Raw genomic sequence first — 14458 nt, 5'->3', positions numbered from 1 at the left:
TGTGTGCGCATACACTTATTCAAGACACTAGAAATAAGCTTTATAGAAGAAAATGCTGAATTATAGTATCACAAAAGTTGAGGATGAGGATTTGCGCATGTGGAGCATCAGAGTTGAGAGATCATCATCCAGTTGGATGATTTTATATAATAACTGAGATATTGACATAGATGATTGAAAGTGTAATTGAATTAATTTTTTGTTGAATGATGTATAATATATGAAGATGATCAATGTAAAATATCTTCCACAGTTGAGAAGACTATCTATGAATTTAGAAGTTGGTGAGTACTTATACCTGAGAAGTGATAAGGATATTTGCTTCCAAATTATAGGTGTCCTTCATTCTTTTTTATTCTTTTGAGAAGTCCATACTCTATTCTTTATGTAAGGTTCCCTTGGTTGTAACTAATGTCTGCATCTTGTATGGAATGGATTGCCTAATGGGAAGTTCAGTTTCATTTTTGATTACACTGCCTTTAGGAGTAAATTTTTTTTATGCTTGAGGACTTACATGATGCTTTGTGATGATGAACAATCATTAGACCATATATACATTGCAATGCCCTTGGTTAACTATTTGTATTTCTGGTTTGGAACCTTTTGGTGGATGCTTCTAGCTTCTTTTGCATATGCAGCAATGATCATCGTCATTTATAATCTTCCTGAAATGAGATTGCAGATTGAGTAAATTAGTTTATGAAGTAGAAGCCATCCCTGAAGGAGGCTGCTAAACCTTAAAATGTGTTGGTAGCTGTACCTCATATGTTTCTAAACTGAATTCTACTATTAATTTTATTTTTTCAATTGGAGTTGAGTGAAGAAATGCTTCTGGGGTAACTACAAGTCTGCCACATCCTCATTTTGGTGTTAGTTTATCCTCAAAAAGAATTGTTGTAAATGTTCTTTGATTAGCCAGTATATACGGATATGGGATACATATACAACATGACATGGATACATTGATACAGCAAATCTTGAAAAAATAGAATACGGCATGCCTTGGACGCCAAATAGAGATATGTTAAAATTCATCTAAAAAGCATAATGGTTTATCATAACATAGTCCATAGTTTATACATCAATGTCCATAAGCACCTTCATTTGGTCGTCATTTAAATCTATAGACCACAATCTATGCTCTATGCAATACAATTGACATTTGACAACCCACTATTAAATGGTCAAGATTCATTGAGAGAGAGAGAGAGAGAAGGTATTTGGCAAGAATCCTACAAATATCGGTATTTGCCAAGTATTTGATGCAGCACATGGTGTGATTCGAAGTATGATTCTTCCTACATTGATATCTTCCTAGGCTATTATAAATGGAAATTTCTAAGTTCCTGGGATATGAGTTTGAGTGTTGGTGTCAACTGGCATTCTCCTAAGAATTGAAATGCAATCCAATTTGTAGGATTTATTTAATTGTATTTGATTATTTTAGACAATATAAGTATTAAAAAAGATAGGTTACAATATTAATGGTTCTTACTTGAGGAGAAGGTTTACATTATTGTTGATGTTGTTTATTCCTGGGAAAAATAGATAGGTTCTGTAAGGTCTTGCTTATAAATTATTGGACAAAGTTTTGTTACTGATTCATAAATTATGAAGTAATGTTCATATTTTCAAATTCCTTCAGGATATGAATATTAGAAGTCAATTATGTAACTGTGCTGTTGATATGCATATGCTGATATTACTTAAGAATATAATCTGTTGAAGTATTTGTTTCCTTAAACCTGTTTGGTACATAAAAGATCCCGAAAATTGGCTGATAAATTGTACTGAGACTTATGTATTATATTTTTAATTATGTGCTTATTGTCAATCTATTCATATAGTTCAAAACTTTATTCATCAATTCTGAAGCTTGATATGTAGTACATTAAAATTCATCATCGATTGAAGAAGATTGAACAAATAATCCTGAACTTGGGCATTTTCATGCTTCCAACTTATTGTGGCCACCTATCTAAATCCATGTAGAGCGTTGTGTTTAAATTATGAAATATGAGTTGCTCAAGTTGTAAATCAATCCATCTAGTTTAGTTGATGCAACATGGCCATAATTAAGCACATGATTGAGCATTGTCTCTGTCTTTGTATTTAGTGTTATCCTGACTCCTTTTTTTGCTGGAGAAATTAAGCATGATCTCACGGAGGCAAATACGTGCATGTGTATTAGTGTTATCATGGCTCCTTTTGTTGGAGGTCTTATATATGATCTCACAGAGGCAAATACATGCATGCAAACAGACATTACAGATAGATGTGTACGTGCCTATGTACAGACATACAGATGCTCGCTTGCAAACGCATGAGCATCCCCAGAGCCATGTTCCCACAACCTTGCCTGCTTCATACACATGCAGACATACATACCATTTCTGTGCCACACATGCTCATGTCCCTGCATGCATGTATGCATGTGCAGGCTTTTATTTTTTTCTGAAAAATATAGTTAATTTTGTAGACTTCATTGCTTTCCCGTGGTCTACGATGTATTTGAAAACCTTGATTGCTTCATGGGGAGATTACCCTTCTGTTGATTATTTTTTTTTAACTAGTATACTGCAGCTCATGTATATCATATTGCAGTAACTTGCCAGAGTTCTTAATGTTGTGACTGTATCTTTTGGCAGGTCCAAATCTAAGTTCCGGCATGTGCACTGAAGTATTCCAGTTTGATACTCCAGGTGGCATAATTCCTGCCACAAAAATTGTTAATACTTCTGTTGCTAATGCTACTGGGAAGCTTCCTCCATCTGCTCATCCAAGGAAGATGAAGAATAGGAGGATAATGTATCCTGAGCCAATTCCACTCACTGGAACTACTCTCAATGGCACGAAACATTTTAGGGGGCATTCTGAAAGCAGCAACTTTCATGATAAGAAATCTGTTACTTCGATGGTGGTCTCTGTGCTGGCTGATCCTAGGGAGGCTGGTGATGGGGATGGCGAAGCCAAGATGTCACCAAAGTCTCTTTCTCGATTCTTTGTTGTTGTGCTTCTGGATAGCGTCAAGTATGTTACTTATTCTTGTGTTCCCCCACTCAAAAGTAGCAGCCCCCATCTTGTGAACTAACTGTTAGGGACAAAGTTATAGCTGGATTATATGAAACTTGTGGTGAGCATCTGATGGGGTTAGTTTAGTATGGTTAATGTCTGATGGGTTGGCTTATCTCTAGAGCTAATACATGTACTTGTCTCATCTAAAACATAGATATGATGATTTTGTTTAATGAGGCAGGGAGATGAATGTATGCTAGAAGTCACCTGATTAAATCTTTTGAAAAGCTTAATTCTCTGTGGTTGAAGTTATTGAGCTGTTGGTTAATGAATATGAAAAATCTGAACAAGGAAAATTTGAATTTATTTTATTTTTTCTGTATTTATCAGTATCAACTTTATCCTATTTTTATAATAAAAAATAATATGTAATTCTATTTGGTTGGAGATTCTGAATGAACCAGAATAGCTTGGATAATTTGGAATAAACGAATAGTTGTTACCTTTTTTCGCAGTTCGAGGTGGGTTAGAGTTATCTCAAAAGCAGAATAAAGTTATTATTTGACCCTCCAAATCGAATATATTTATGTGAGTTAATGTGGTTAAGTGCCTGTTGATCAAAAAATAATTATGCTGCTTATAGGTGAACTAAAATTTGGTATTTTGCTGAATAAATCTCTTGCTTATTACTTATTTGGAATTTATTCGCGAGCCAAAAAAGGCCCTGTTTGGTACTGGCAAGCATGAAGAACGGGAATCGATTGGCTGAATAGAATTGGGAGAGCAGCGCGTAGAGCGGGGAGGGTAAAGAGGGGGCTCAATGTGATACAAACCTTCCACGTTGCAGAATAAGTGAAGGGATAAATCCCAATTCCCTCAATTACTCTTAGTCCCTCAAACACAAATTTGTGGCCAATGGAATAACTCCATTCCCTCTCTAATCTCTCCATTGTTATCACGCTAACTTATGGGATTAGCCCATTCCGGCTCCTAGCACGGATAGTTTTGTGACTTGGAATTAGCTGGAAATCTATTTCTCAGGCTTACTTGATGCTCTATACATAGCTTAGAGGAGTGTTTTTTTTTTTTTTTTTTGCATCGGGACAAAAAAAATCCAAATTTCAAAATTTCAAATAGAACTAGCGCGAAACCTCTAAATCTCTTTATCCTCAATTTATATAAGGTGTACTTACCATAACCAACACTCAAGCCATTAGTCAAGTTTAAGGTTGCCGAATAATCTCCATAACCTTTTTTAGAATCCAAAATATGTATGTTTAATTTAAAATGGGTTAACCCTAAATTTTCTTAGCAATCTGATTAGATAATCCAGATTAATCTTCATTCCAATAGGATTTACCCCAAATTCAATTGGTTAGAAGTCTCTAAGCCAATCATTACAAGTAGAATTAACTCCATTAACCTCCAAATCTTTTTTCACCGAGATTCTTAATATCTATCAGCAATGCTATATATGATGATTCATTTAAGTATCTCATGACTGAAGTCTCTACTCAATATGATATTTTACTAGTGGCTTCTTCAATAATGACAAAGTATCACTACTCAAGTCATAAACCTAGACTTGAGTTAATTTAACACATCTAGTTGTCTCTAATAATTAAGAGAAAGATCTAGCAACCCAATCCAAATATAAAAATTCAAATAATTAGAATTCTCTACCAATTTGCATACTCTATGGCCTTAAGAATTTAATCCACCAATAAAAATACACATATGTGCAATATCCAAATATACCGGTCCCAATTATAATCTATATACATATTTAACCTCGAAGAACATTCCTTTATAATACTATAAAAAAATTTTCTTAGCTCACTTCAATACTATGGAAGACCCATGTACAAATTTTACCATAATCATGAGCAGCAAAGCTAAAAGTGCTATCACATCTACACCCGTATCAAGTTTGAACTTCCAAGTTATTTAAACAATATATGAACAAATAAACATGGTATAGTATAATCTACTAATGCGGTATGCCATGGTTAATCATCCTACACTTACTTTAGGTTAAACCTCTCTTATCATGATTAGAGGCATAAAACATCCAAACTTTTTTTATTCATTGTATACCAAATCCAATACATATATTTTATTACAATGCCTAGTGACCTTACACTTAAGAACTAAATTTATTTTTACTATTTTTGTCATATCCTGAGGGATCATAACCTTAAGCTATCATACATTTTTGTTTGAATCTCTAGTGATTTTAAACCAATGTTCTATTTCCAATTCTGTCACGATCCCCAATAATTTTAAATTTAAGCTTTGATACTACTCTGTCACGTCCCGCATCCAACACTCAAATCGGTGATGTAACATGACCGCATACTCCCTAGGGCACAGCTCTAGAAAAATATGCAAGGCCTGAAAATTTATTACAACCTCAATATCATTGAATAATAATAATCTCAATTCATAACAATTAACAAAATCGATATAATTACAAATTTTAATCATCCAACCAATATTAGTGATGGTCTATCTACTCATCCTTTTACTCATTATCCCAACTATAGACAAGTACCAAGCGACCCGTAACTCTAAAAGAAAAAGAGAAGAGGTGATGTGAGCTTTATAGCCCAGTAAAAATCTCTACACATCTATACCAATACGGTAATATAAGTTTGAAAATATCAAAAAATTGTCACACACATCATGAAATATTATATTTATAGTATAATATAATATTTTGATTAGGGTTTCTTGTTTGTTGGAGTTCCTGCAGATTTCTTTTTTCGTGCATTATGATATAAAAGGACACTTCTTGTAATTATATGATTTTATACTGGGTATTTTGGTTTTTAAAAAAATTTTATAAATCTAAATTAGCTTTTCAATGCGTGTGAAAAGTATTTTTTCCAAATAAGCTCATTTTTGGAGCTTCTCTCAAGTAGACATTTTCAGCTTTCTGGCAAAGCTCAAACAACTTTTCAATTTTTTTACCAAACACCCATATTCTTTTCAAAAGTACTTTTAAAGGGTTAGAAAATGTTTTCTGGCCCACCAAAAGCTCTGTCAAATGAGGCCTAAGTCAGAATAGAGAGATAACAATGTGAAAGGGAGATATTTTAGCAGAGTGTGACTCTGTGAGTAATATTACATGTGTTACATCTTGTATACCTGAGGTTCGTCGGGCTACTCCTTTATATACGAAGCTCATTTTGTCATTATCTGACCTGATGTGGCATGCAATGATGAACATATACCAATCGATAGTACAGCCGTGGTGTGGGAGCCAGTCCGCGTGAGCGGCGGACAACGTTGGTAGGGCGCAAGCCATGATACTGCCACTACTGCGGCTGTAAGAGCTGTCGGTTGTTAGGACTGTCGGTTATTAGGACTATCAGTCCTTGTCGATACATGTTGATTATTCTCCTCAATTGATGTTCCTCCTCGGTCATGACCGAAGTCGCCCACCTCGGTTGGTTGGCTACTCGACTGGGATTTAAGTTGTTCACCTCGATTTACGTCCGAGATCAATGAGATTGGTTTAGCCCAAGGTCAAGGTGTCTAATATTTTTTCCATTAGATCCTATTTAAGACCATCTGTATTTCTTTACTAACAAAATTTCATGAAGAAGGTTTTATTGTTACTTTTGAATGAAATTAATTTTTGACTGCTACAAAATTATTTGCTAACATAATAAACACTCTATGAATTAATGCTTATCTGTAACTGAAATCTACTTGGAGAAGTTAATGAGCTCAACAGCCAGCTTTTTTTTAATATAGTGAGATTAATTTAAGCATTTTTTCTCTTTAACAAAAAAATAGAAACGACGTGGATTATTTTCTTCGGGTCGGTTGGTCGAGCCTGATAGCTAAGAGAAAGATCTAAAATATGCCTATGTCAGACCCTACATGAAGTGCGAAACGGGTAGAATATTTGAACCCGAGGGTTGGGTCACAGTCAACCCGATCCATTTGCGGCATTAGTTCTCACGTACGGTGACAGTGTGACACTACTATTCTCCGTAATATATCGGCGAGCAAAGCTTATCGCCGGCTGCAGCCTCCTCCAAACGGCCATGGCCGTCAAGTGCCCGCTCCTCCCTCTCTACCCTTCGCGGCCGAACGCATGCCCTAGTTTTAACGCTCCGAAACCCTTGTTGTCTCCTCGTAGAAGCCTCGCGATTCGGTGCGCGAAGCGGACCGGGAAGCAGAGGTACCCGTCCGAGAAGAAGAAGCTCCGGATGATGAACGAAACGCTCCTCCAGAACGACATCAAGAACCGCGCCGAGGGGTTCTGGAGGCTCTCCAAGCTCGGCGTCCCCGCCCACAAGGATCCTGGGAAGGACTTCATTGGGGTCTCCCTTCCTCTTCTTGAAGCCATTGCCAAGGTGCTCGAATTCCCGGTAATTCTCGTCCTTCTGGATTCTTTGTATGTATGATGTAAAGGAGTTTAATTGGAAGATGAGAAATCCATTGGCGAATAACTTTTTTGTGTTTTTCTGGTTTATGGTGTTATTTTATGAATTGTTTTTAAAAATTTCAACATAATCTTGTAATAATGCAGAAAATGGATGTATCTGAGGATACTTCAAGTACTTTTCAAAAAATGATCTTGCTAACTCTAATAGAACTTAGTCGAACAGGGGATATCTGGTCTTGTTGGCATTTGAGCACACTAGAACAGCTCTATTATCTTTTATCTGATTGATCTGGAGCTTATGTTTGGATATATACTTTTACTATGTTATTGAAAGCATACATTATACCGTGACGGAGATCAGATTCTCTAAACTTGCACGGACAAGTCATAATTCCATGACCGGAAGGTCAGTAGATAGTCTTGGTCTGAGGAGAAAGGGTAATTTATTATCTTATGCATTTGTGCCCTTTTCAGGTTAAGAGCGCAGTTGTACTGTCTGTAGGCTTTGTTTTTATAAGGCAAGACTACTGCTTCTTACCGCTTTTTGTTTTTGTACCAAAAGATCTGTGACGTGTACCTTTCAATTTATGATATTATTTTTTAAAATGTGCACTTTCTTGATGCACTTGTATCATCTTCCCCCTTCAATGGTAGGAAAGAATTCTGCTATCTCATGATGATTTTTCTGCATGTTTGATGCTCCTAAACAGACAAAAGGTTAATTAGATCAAAAGTTAAGAGATTTGAAGGTCTGGATGATTATGAAACTATGCTTTTCCGAAGTGTCTAACTAGAGTTGGGACATAACATGCAATGATTGAACAAGGAATGCATGATTCTTTTTCGTAGTCTCTAAGTATAACTCACAAACTGAGCATCAGACAGTGGCAAGTCAGGAATTCCCCCAGCTGAAGTTTGCTTAATCTTCAAGCAATTATACAGAAGCCCGGATGTAAATTTACAGTACTTGCATGATGTATTCCGTGTTTCTTAAACCCTTAATCTCTATTTTAAATTTCTGAAATGTTTGAAAAATTTTGGGTCTTGTTGATCCTTTCATGACTCTTTTAATCCATGTTGGTTACTGGCTCAGAAAAAAGTACCAAAAAAAATAGCTTGCAAGTCATCGTATTCTTTGCAATCCCATGGCTGGGATAGGTGACAATCTCCTTTGGTACCACCTAAAATGCTTTTTTCTAGAGTTATATAGATGCATTGGTTTGTGCCTTCTATCACAAAAGCAAAGTAGATGCATTATTTTCCATGGGTAAGCTATACTATCCTTTTGGTCTTCCTATTTTCTAGGGCACTAGGAGAAACAATCTTTATAGACAGGAAGATCCTTTTAGTCTAGTTTGTTATAGGGAAGTGATTGGTTTTGCTTGAGAAAAATGGCTAGTGGAAATAAGTGGCTTTTCCTGTAGGTTCTTTTTTTTTTACTGTCTTGTTTAGTCTTGATGAATTCCAATAATATTTGCTTCTTTTATCAATGATTCTTTTTCTTGTGATAACTTGACCTAATGAAAGCAAGCATTTTCAAAATTTGATCGACAATTAAGTAAACATAAAGCTTTTAACTTTTACCTTTCTTTATTTAAATACGCTTATAATTAAGCTGGTCCTACTAGTCTACTGTCAACTTTTCTATCCTTCATTTTTTATTGTTGGTTTTTTCAAGAATTCTCTTGAATTTTTGTTAATAACAATCTTTTCTGTGATAAGTTACTGTCACATTTCAAAATTGTGATGATATTTCTTCGGATTAAGGATCTTCAATTTCTTGATTTTCTGGTTGCTACCTTCCTTTCCAAATGAGTGATCTCGGGTCCGAACTTGAGTGTCGGTGTATAACCATTGTTTTAAAAAAATGTGCTGGTAGCTGATTGCACCTGTCGACTCAGCTCATGCTTTCTCAGTTCTTGGTTCTCCCATTTTAGACTATGCTTCCTTATTCTTGCATTGAGATTGTTGCTGTGACTTTGTCCTGGTCGACACTTCCCTTTTTAGTTGTCATCTAAGCTGATGGCTTAATCGTGCTTCTACCTTGTTGTTTTGTTCTCTTTTGAAGCACATGACCTTTTAATAAAACCTATCTATTCTGCATGGATTGTTTCTCCTTTCTTAAACATTCTTTCATATATTGTGATCTTCGGTTTCCTGAAATATACAAAGTGTTTGCTTCAAAGTTCAAACATTGTTCATTTCTTCAAAACTGCCACACAATCTCTGTTTATCATCTGTATTATCAGATGCCATTTAGATAATATTTTTGCCAAACCTTTCATAATAATGCTTGAAGTTGGATGCATTATTACCTCTCTCCTTAGTACATTGATTCTGCTGAGTCCTATTACTGAATCTTCATTCTTCAAGTTCTTTGACCAGTTACTGCAGCTCTTTCTTGGAAATCTAATGTACTTTATTGTCTTCCCTCTTCCTCTAGTAAAGAATTTCTTTGTCATTATCTTGAATTAATATTATCATGAATTAATATTATCATGGTCTGGAAGGTGTCCTCAGATCTTCCCTCTCTGTTTCTTTGGAATGGTGCAGTCCATGATGTCGACGTCATTTCTTTTGCTTGATTGAGGCCATGTTTCAAATAGTAATACAAATCAAAAAATGCAAAAGTTTTCCATCATGTCTTAGAGGCTGCATCTTGTAAGGAAGAATATGTATACAACATGCAACATATTTCATATCCAAAGATTCTTGGAAGGCCTTCACTTCTGAGTGTTTCTTAGTAAGACCTTTCCTTCCTTCAATAAATCATTAAATTTTAGCCATCCGAGGTGGAAAAAGTCCCTCCCCCCTCTCCCCCAACAAAGGAAAGGTTACTCACTATTTCCAACACAAGCAAAGGTCTTCCTATAAGTGAGTTCAGTTTTTTTTTTTTTTTTTGTGTACAAATAAGTGAGTTTAGTTTTTTTGATTAACTACTAACTGACATTGCTATTTCAAGAATATTCAACTGATGCAAACATAATATCCTGCATGATTTTTTCTTTTACCTTTAACAGCTTGACTTTAGAAAAGAAAGAAAAATCTTAGACTTCAAATCTTTACTCTTGCCCCTTAAATATGTGTAGTTTTATTATAATAATGTAATTAAATACCCACTACATTAATCATCATATAAGATTCTCATTTTTTAAGGCCTAATTGAATAAGCTGCTTAATCAAATAAAGCATGCTTTTGTCATAAATTTATGTACCTCTGTTGGTATGTTATATCACCTTATATTTTTGCATCATTTTTTAAGGCCATTCCAATTTGCATTGTCCAAATCAACACATATAAATATACATGAATCTTCCTGGTCATGCTTTTCAAAACAATTATATGGTTCCATAAGCATTGTTTGGTTTCTGTGCATTTAAATGAAGTAATAACAATTTAAGTAGTTTGAAATGAAGAGTCTATGAATAGACAATTTGTAATTTCAGAAATAAGAGCTAAATGAAATATTTAAAATTGTATCTTACAAAATATGATTTTTGTTATTCTTATGTTCTAGATTGTTATTTCCATGTCTACGAATAACCAAGGTTTTGAGTGCTGCTAGCAGGGGTTGTTCCATGTCTATGACAGAAAACAAAAAAGTTCTTTTGTAATTAATAAAATAATAAAAAAATAGTGGGTGCCATGCTGACCTAATGCTGTACTAGCCTTAAATGGTGGGCCAGCACTTAAACCTTGGGACTAACCAAGTTTTGGAATCTCACAAGTTGCATATTGACCTGTATTGTTCACATACCGGTGCACTATGAGATGCAGTATGCTTCTCATATCTGCTCGTTGTTTGTTGACCTGGACGATACCCCATGCTGGTATGGTTGAATGTGGTGTGCAAGAAGTGGATCAGACACTATGGCACAATCGAGATTTGAGACCTTGGGAGTAACAAGAAAATAAGTGATTATGGAGATACTGCCATCACAAGGTTCACTATGCAAGGTGATTTCAGGAGCATGGTATGTTTGATAGCTGTATGACCCAATTTAACACTTTATATACAGTCATGTAATAAGATAATTTCAATCGGACGGAAACTCCTGTCTATTTGTTGGACTAGAAGCAAAAAGTTTATACCTTGTTTGATCTTTGCAATCTGGTGCGTCGGTAACTCGTCTTTCTGTTGTTTATGTTATGGGGCTTTATCTTATTATGCTGCAAAAACATCTGATGAGCTGATATTTCTTGCGGCAGGTTGCTGCCATGTTACCTCAGGAAGCATTCTCCATTGTTCGGAAGTCTTTTGACGCAAGAAAGGTCAGTTTACTGGATACACACATACACGTATATGCATATATATATATATGCGTGTGCACTCTTTGGTCGATCTTTTCTCTGTTTTTGGGAAGTTCTTTGGTTCAAGAAAGTTAACTTAAAGTTTATAAAATATGATATGTCTTTGTACATATGCTTTTTGGACAACCTTTATCCACTACATTCGCATGTTATGATTTTCAATGGCTGGAAGAATCTGTCCTAACTTGAGCATGCATGAGTGTATATCATATATGATTATGCATTTTCTTTATCCATTACATTCACATGTTATTTGAGATGATTTCCAATGGCTCGGAGAATCTCTCCTAACTTGAGCATGCATGAGTGTATATTATGTATGATGGTGTATGATATGTACAAGCAGAACTAGTGGAATAAATCCTGGCACAGACATAGACATCAAATTTGATAAAATAAAAGTATGTGTTTGTGTGAGTGCATGTGCATAATTGTACCATATATTTATCCATGATTTTCATTATCCTAGCTTCTAGTATCTTACTGTCGTGATGAACATTCAATCATTATATTTCTGAGTATATATTGATTTATTGTCATCCATAATGCACACATTCATTCTGGCATACTCCTATAAACTTCGTAGTGTCTAGTTGTAGAGCCCTCCTTTGTTCTTTATAAGGTATTTGGCATGCATCAGTTATGAATTTGCTCGTCTTCTGTTCATCTTGACCGTTGAAGTATCATACTGCCTCTATAGGCCCTTATTTTTGATGGACCTTGCCAACTTAATGTTGCCAAATTTTGGTAAACTGTTGCTAAAGGATTAGGATATTTTGTTGTATGCTTGAACATAAAAATCTCCGCCTTTTCCAATCAATGCGGCATCGACCATATAGCACAATAAGCGAAGGCTTTAACAAATTCTATTATCTTGACACTAACCATCATGAAATTGGTTCCACATTCTTTCCAAAGGAAATTTAGGTAAGAGAAGGTCTACTTTAAATTTTTGGAACCAGTTAGTGGGTAGGGATATTTACCTTATTGGTTGGAGCAAGGGGCAGAGAAACCTGCCATAATTTGGGAGCCAATATGAGGATTTACTCATTCTTAAAATCGAGAGGTTCCTGTTATGAGGATTTCCTCTAGATGCAGAATGTTGGTTACCAACCAGTATTGTACTGTTTTTGTGGAAATTTCATCACATAAACTTAGCAATCCATCTTTATATGGTTAAGATTATTAGAGTTATGATGGGACTCTCTACAACTCAGGGTCTCAGACTCTATCTCTGGCTTTCCATGAAATCTCAAAGAAAGGTCTTAAATAAACTCTTCCAACAATAGACCCTTCCCTAAAACCTAGGAAGAAGAGATGGTGGAGGTTTCTAGTCCATAGAAGACCACCATAGGAGAACACGGGTGTCTTTCTCAAGGCATCAACCCAACAGCCCATGTGACATACTCACAAGCATGCAACTTTTCCCCCCTGGTTTTGAGTTTTCTTCTTATTTTATTATATTTCTTGCCACTTTTATTTTTCCTTGGCTTTCACACTAAAGAGAAGAAGAAAAGGACATGGAAATTTCTTAGTGCTCCTATGAACAGCCGGCTCCTCAGGCTCATAGGTATGCAAGTCTTTTTCTTTTTGCCCTTCCCCTATTTTTGGGGCTTCTGCTGGCTCCTGATATTTCTAGTTGATTTTGTTTTTCTCTACCACATTGACAACAAGAGTTTTCCAAGTAATGGCAAGAAAGTACTGATGACAATGGTACTTGCAATATAATTTTATTATTTATTTATTTTATATATATGTGTTCATTAGTAATTTGTTATATTTCTTTTGATTTCTTTGTCAGTACTTGCACTATATTGCTTAGCTACTGCTTGTTCCCTTTTTGACAAATTTTGGATCTGCCACTATCTCACAAATAAAGCTCACCAAGAAACAATTCTCTAGAATTTTGTGTCTTTAATGAATCTACACAAATGCGGGTACGGTTGCATACATCTGACCCTCTTTAGACCTTATAGTGGCGGGAGTTTTGTGCACGAGATGTCCTTTTTCTTAATGAATCTTCATAAAATTTTAAATAATAACATTTATTATAGGGAGCTCATTTTACCTAAAAGGCTCAAATAAGACCAAATGCCCAACGAAACATAGCCAAAAAACTGAATACCATCCAATAGTGTTTTAAATACTGCCGAAACGAGATAGTACAACCGTCCCTGTATCTATTTCGGGCAGATTACGACACTGGCATGCCCCCAAGTTCTTGAAACATATAAAATTGAGGCATCTTAGTCATGTTTGATCTTACTAGTCGGCACTGACTAGTACCAGTGATACTGACCAGTACAAGCCCCGATTTAGCTAGTATGGGCCGCTTTTGTCTTCGACAAGTGTCTTGTTGTATGATTTATTAAGAGAATTAATTCTTTAACTAATTATTTTTTTAAATATAAACATATTTAGTTGGTCCTCATATGCCAAGTTGCTTGAGCATGTTATAGTTTTACGAGGCTTTAAGTACTTTAAATCACTTTATAGAAAGATTATTAACTAAAATTAGAGTAACACAAATTAAAGATTCAATATTGCACCAGTGGTTGACAACCTTAATGTTTCTCAACGTGATATTCTTTGAAGTAATTCTTTTTGAATTGTATACAACTCAATAATGGAAATATATAATTTTATTAACTTTTGATGATATTTTTACTCGGGTGCTGACCCAATTGCCTAGGCATTTCATATGGGCCTTGATAGGGGTGGGCATTCAG

General features: G+C 35.3%; 2 protein-coding genes across 3 annotated transcripts in view; both read left to right on the top strand.

The window, feature by feature from the left end:
* The window catches only part of LOC103720588 (bZIP transcription factor 39-like), a 5644-nt gene extending 2342 nt beyond the window's left edge, over positions 1 to 3302 (top strand). The window contains exon 2 of the mRNA XM_008810355.5: positions 2649 to 3302. Coding sequence (XP_008808577.3) covers positions 2649 to 3091 — 443 coding nt within the window. The 3' untranslated portion in view covers positions 3092 to 3302. The remainder of the gene's footprint in view (positions 1 to 2648) is intronic.
* A 3694-nt stretch (positions 3303 to 6996) lies between these two features.
* PDE327 (FAD/NAD(P)-binding oxidoreductase family protein) overlaps positions 6997 to 14458 on the top strand; it is a 38924-nt gene continuing 31462 nt past the window's right edge. The window contains exons 1-2 of one of the 2 annotated variants that reach the window (XR_015975058.2): positions 6997 to 7400; positions 11628 to 11690. Coding sequence is in view for 1 of the 2 variants with exons in the window: in XM_008810356.5 (XP_008808578.2) it covers positions 7074 to 7400; positions 11628 to 11690 (390 nt within the window). In the remaining variant the exon portion in view is untranslated. The remainder of the gene's footprint in view (positions 7401 to 11627; positions 11691 to 14458) is intronic. The other variant, XM_008810356.5, reaches the window with a different exon arrangement.

Source organism: Phoenix dactylifera, chromosome 2 (genome assembly GCF_051530095.1).
Source record: "Phoenix dactylifera cultivar Ajwa chromosome 2, Ajwa_hap1_PhDact_Kaust_v1.1, whole genome shotgun sequence".
Lineage (NCBI taxonomy): Eukaryota > Viridiplantae > Streptophyta > Magnoliopsida > Arecales > Arecaceae > Phoenix > Phoenix dactylifera.
This window is presented reverse-complemented; position numbering and strand designations above follow the sequence as displayed.